The 4,410-nt window shown below is 55.2% G+C and overlaps 1 protein-coding gene across 1 annotated transcript in view; it reads left to right on the top strand.

The window, feature by feature from the left end:
- SYT3 (synaptotagmin 3) overlaps positions 1-3,956 on the top strand; it is a 16,380-nt gene extending 12,424 nt beyond the window's left edge. The window contains exons 6-9 of the mRNA XM_024132384.1: positions 334-505; positions 946-1,078; positions 3,235-3,303; positions 3,468-3,956. Coding sequence (XP_023988152.1) covers positions 334-505; positions 946-1,078; positions 3,235-3,300 — 371 coding nt within the window. The 3' untranslated portion in view covers positions 3,301-3,303; positions 3,468-3,956. The remainder of the gene's footprint in view (positions 1-333; positions 506-945; positions 1,079-3,234; positions 3,304-3,467) is intronic.
- The last annotated feature ends 454 nt before the right edge of the window (positions 3,957-4,410 follow it).

The following is a 4,410-nucleotide window of genomic DNA, read 5'->3' as shown; positions in this document are numbered from 1 at the left end:
GGGGGGGGGGGGGGGGGGGGGGGGGGGGGGGGGGGGGGCGGGGGGGGGGGGGGGGGGGGGGGGGGGGGGGGGGGGGGGTCTGGACTCCTGGGTCTGAGGGGGGAGGGGCCGGGGGTCTGGACTCCTGGGTCTGAGGGAGGAGGGGCCGGGGGCCGGGACTCCTGGGTCTGAGGGGGGAGGGGCCGGGGGTCTGGACCCCTGGGTCTGAGGGAGGAGGGGTTGGGGGGAAAAAGGCTGCGGATCCAGCCCCTTGGGCCTGGGAGAAGAGGGGTCTGGGGTCCGCAGTCGGGTCTGAGGAAGTCGAGGTTCAGTGGTCTCCACAACCGCCCCCAGACCCCTACGTGAAGGCCTCTCTGATCAGCGAGGGGCGGCGTCTGAAGAAGCGGAAAACGTCGATCAAGAAGAACACGCTGAACCCCACGTACAACGAGGCGCTGGTGTTCGACGTGGCCCCCGAGAGCGTGGAGAACGTGGGGCTGAGCATCGCGGTGGTGGACTATGACTGGTGAGGGCGCGGGGCGTGTGAGGGCGGGGGGCGTGTGAGGGCGCGGGGCGTGTGAGGGCGGGGGGCGTGTGAGGGCGGGGGGCGAGAGCAGGGGGCGGGGCCGGGCCCGCCTCCCTCCCTCTCAGGGGCTCACCGGCCCCCCACCCCTGGCCCCCAGCACCGGACACAACCCGGGGGGCGTGTGAGGGCGCGGGGCGTGTGAGGGCGGGGGGCGTGTGAGGGCGCGGGGCGTGTGAGGGCGGGGGGCGTGTGAGGGCGCGGGGCGTGTGAGGGCGGGGGGCGTGTGAGGGCGCGGGGCGTGTGAGGGCGGGGGGCGTGTGAGGGCGCGGGGCGTGTGAGGGCGGGGGGCGTGTGAGGGCGGGGGGCGAGAGCAGGGGGCGGGGCCGGGCCCGCCTCCCTCCCTCTCAGGGGCTCACCGGCCCCCCACCCCTGACCCCCAGCATCGGACACAACGAGGTGATCGGCGTGTGCCGCGTGGGTCCCGACGCCGCCGACCCCCATGGCCGCGAGCACTGGGCCGAGATGCTGGCCAACCCGCGCAAGCCCGTGGAGCACTGGCACCAGCTGCTGGAGGTGCGTGGCGCCGCCCGAGGCCCCTCCCACCGCCGCCGGCCCCTTCACTCACGCAACGCGCCACGTCTCTGTGGGCTGCGGAGTCAGCCTAGCTTCGAAGCCCCGCTCTACCGCCTCTAGCTGTGTGATTTAGAGCAAATTACTTGAACTCTCTGTGCCTCAGTTTCCTCTGTTGGGAAATGGGACCGTTAATAGCACCTATTGTTAGGATAGATGTGAAGATTCAATGAGTGAATGCAGGACTGTCTGCCTCTTAGTAAGGGCTCAGTAAATAGTCAGCTACTATTATTATTATTCCGCATGGTGCTAAGTCCCAAACAGAAGGAAAACACTAGGTGATAAAATAGAGCGGGGTTTTCTTTATTTGTTATTTAAAGCAGGCTGTGAAAATTGAAATGAATAAGAAAATAAAGTTGAAATAGAACAGAACAGACATTTTCACAGGGCAGCAAACAAAGGATCATAGTGTTCATTTATTTTTCTCCCTGTCAGTTGTGGTCCAAAACGTTTTGGAATCTGGGAGGTAGAGGGAATCTGGATGGGAGATGGAGGATGCCCTTTAGATTAGGGCGTCATGGAGGGCTTCTTGGAGGAGGTGACATTTGAGCAGAGGCCTGGAGGTTGAAAAGGAATGGGCTCAGGTGAAGAAGATTGTAGGGAGAGGGCAAGGCTGCCCGTTCCTCGGAATCATTGAGGAGGCTGATGTCAGCCGTGAGCCTGGAGCAGACAAAGAAGGGGTACGAGCAGATCCCAAGAGGCCCGGTGGGTCCCGCAAGAACCAGCCTGACAATTTTTAAATTAAAAATTTAAGGTCACTTAAGATCATTACTTGGTCAAGAGAAATTTTCAAACGTGGTTCTCTCTGAAACCACGAAAAGCAAAGAAGTAGATTTTGAAACTATTGATGAATTTGCTGTCACTAAAGCCAAGAAAGTAAAATTATACTAAATTCTTTGTAGGGTATAAATTAAACATTTAAACTTAAGACAATGTGAATTTCAATACACTTCTTTTTTTTTCAATATTTTCTCAATTATTTTAATATGCCAGGGGAAAAAAAATTTTAATAGAGAAAAATCAGGTGCATATTTCTCCTTTCCTCTCCAGTTCTTGAGCCCAGGAACTGGCCCTTATTTACAATTTAAATAAATTTTCATTTTAAATAAATAAAATAAATTTTAAATAAAACAAGTTTCATTTAAAATTTATTTAAAATGGCACAGGACTGGCTTTTATTTAAAATTTGCATTTTGCTCATCATGGATTTTTTTTTTGCATTAATTTTGATTTTTTTTTAAATTGCATTACAATAGCATTTATCTTGATTGCTGAGTTTAGAGGCACCTTAAATTTTACACTAGGAGTCAGTTCCTCCCTTGGAATTGACTAGTCTGGCCCTGCTTTGGACTTTTTTCCTGGGTTGGGGGTGCGGGGGGCACTTAAAGGGCTGAGCACAGAACTCAGGTGTGAGTTTTGAAAAGACTGTGATTGTACTTAGATAAACAGATGGCAGCTTCTCCATCCTCCCATCACTCACTCTTCTAATTCACTCACTCGTTTATTCACAAACTTCTTTGGAAGTTCCTGTGTGTCCTGCTCGTGTTCCTCAGCAGAGAGGAGCTGAACCCCGGCAGAGTCTGGCCCTGACCTTGACTTTCAGCCAGTGGTGTTATGTGGCCCCAGAGCATCTTTCTACTCCCAGAGCTGACCCTGCCCCTTCTCTGCTCAGCCCTCCCATGGCTCCACGGCACCCCCAGGACCGGGTCTCAGAGGCCCTGCAGGGCCTTCCCCATCACCCCAGTATCCTCATCTCTCCTCACATTTCCACTGACTGCTTCTTTGTGTCTCAGTTTCTGCATCTGTAGAATGGGACTGCTGTACCACTTGTCCCATCACTTCAGAGCCAGGCAAAAAAGAGAACTGTAAGTGATGAAAACAGGGAATTCCCTGGCAGTCCAGTGGTTAGGACTTGCGCTTTCACTACCGAGGGCGAGGGTTCAATCCATGGTTGGGGAAGTAAGATCCCACAAGCCGCAAGCCGCAACAAAAAAAAAAAAGAAAAAAAGAAAACCGGTTTGATGTCTTATTAGATTGATGATTAGCAACTGTTTTGTCTCTGTCCCCTACTCCTAAGCCTTCTGGAATTCCCTTTTCAGGAAAAGACTTTGACCAGCTTCACAAAAGGCAGCAAAGGATTGTCAGAGAAAGAGAACTCAGAGTGAGAGGTAAGGAACCCAGACCAGGGGTGGGAGGGGCTGGACTCCTGGGTCTGAGGATGGAGAGACATAGGACCGGGATTTCTGGGTCCCTGGGGTGGTGACAGAGCTACAGCAGGTCATGGGCCTGCTCTCTGCCATCACTGATGTTTCCTCCCTGCCCGGTCCTGCAGGTCTGGCCTAAGCTCAGGATCGGACCAGGCCCCCTCAGCACCCCATCCCTTCCTGCCCGGACTGTGAATTCTTCTCCTCGAAGCCATAACGTCCGAGCCACGTGGTGCGGGGCAGCCCTGGGCCTGCCCATCCTTCTACCCCTGGAGGCGTGGGGATGGATGGCAGGCGGGCCCAGCTCCCTGTTTCAGGGTGGGGGGCATTCAGTCTCTACTGTGTCTGTCCTCCCTTCCCCGGGGCTCCCCATCCAGGCGAGGGGCCATGCATGTCTGGGGGACCCCTCCCCCTCCCCAAACCTCTGTCGGTCTCTGTGTCTCTTTGCTGTTTGTACACGACTTGGTGTCCTAACCCTTGTTCTCACCGTGAATGTCAACAGACCAATCCTTCGTGGTCCCCTAGACACACGCACACGTGTGTCTACCCTTTCTGTTCACCACATCCCCCGTCGGGCCAGTCCCCCCACCGCTGCTGCTATCAATGCCAGAATAAACACATACCGTGGGTCTCACTCCATCTAGGGCTTCTGTCCTTTCTGGGACCGGGAAGCTGGGTTGGAACATCCTGGCTCTGCATTCAGACAAATGTTTCATTCACTGCCTGGGTGACCTCTGGCAACTTAATTGATTTATCTGAGCCTTTCTAAATTTCACATTGGCCAGGACCACTGTGATTATAGGACACAAAATGCAACCCAGGGGCTTCCCTGGTGGCGCAGTGGTTAAGAATCCACCTGCCAACGCAGGGGACACGGGTTAGAGCTCTGATCCGGGAAGAACCCACATGCCGCAGAGCAACTAAGCTGGTGCGCCACAACTACTGAGCCCACGCGCCTAGAGCCTGTGCTCTGCAACAGGAGAAGCCACCGCAATAAGCCCGCACACCGCAACAGAGAGTAGCCCCCGCTTGCCGCAACTAGAGAAAGCCCACGCACAGCAACGAAGACCC

This window comes from Physeter macrocephalus, chromosome 17 (assembly GCF_002837175.3).
Source record: "Physeter macrocephalus isolate SW-GA chromosome 17, ASM283717v5, whole genome shotgun sequence".
Lineage (NCBI taxonomy): Eukaryota > Metazoa > Chordata > Mammalia > Artiodactyla > Physeteridae > Physeter > Physeter macrocephalus.
This window is presented reverse-complemented; position numbering and strand designations above follow the sequence as displayed.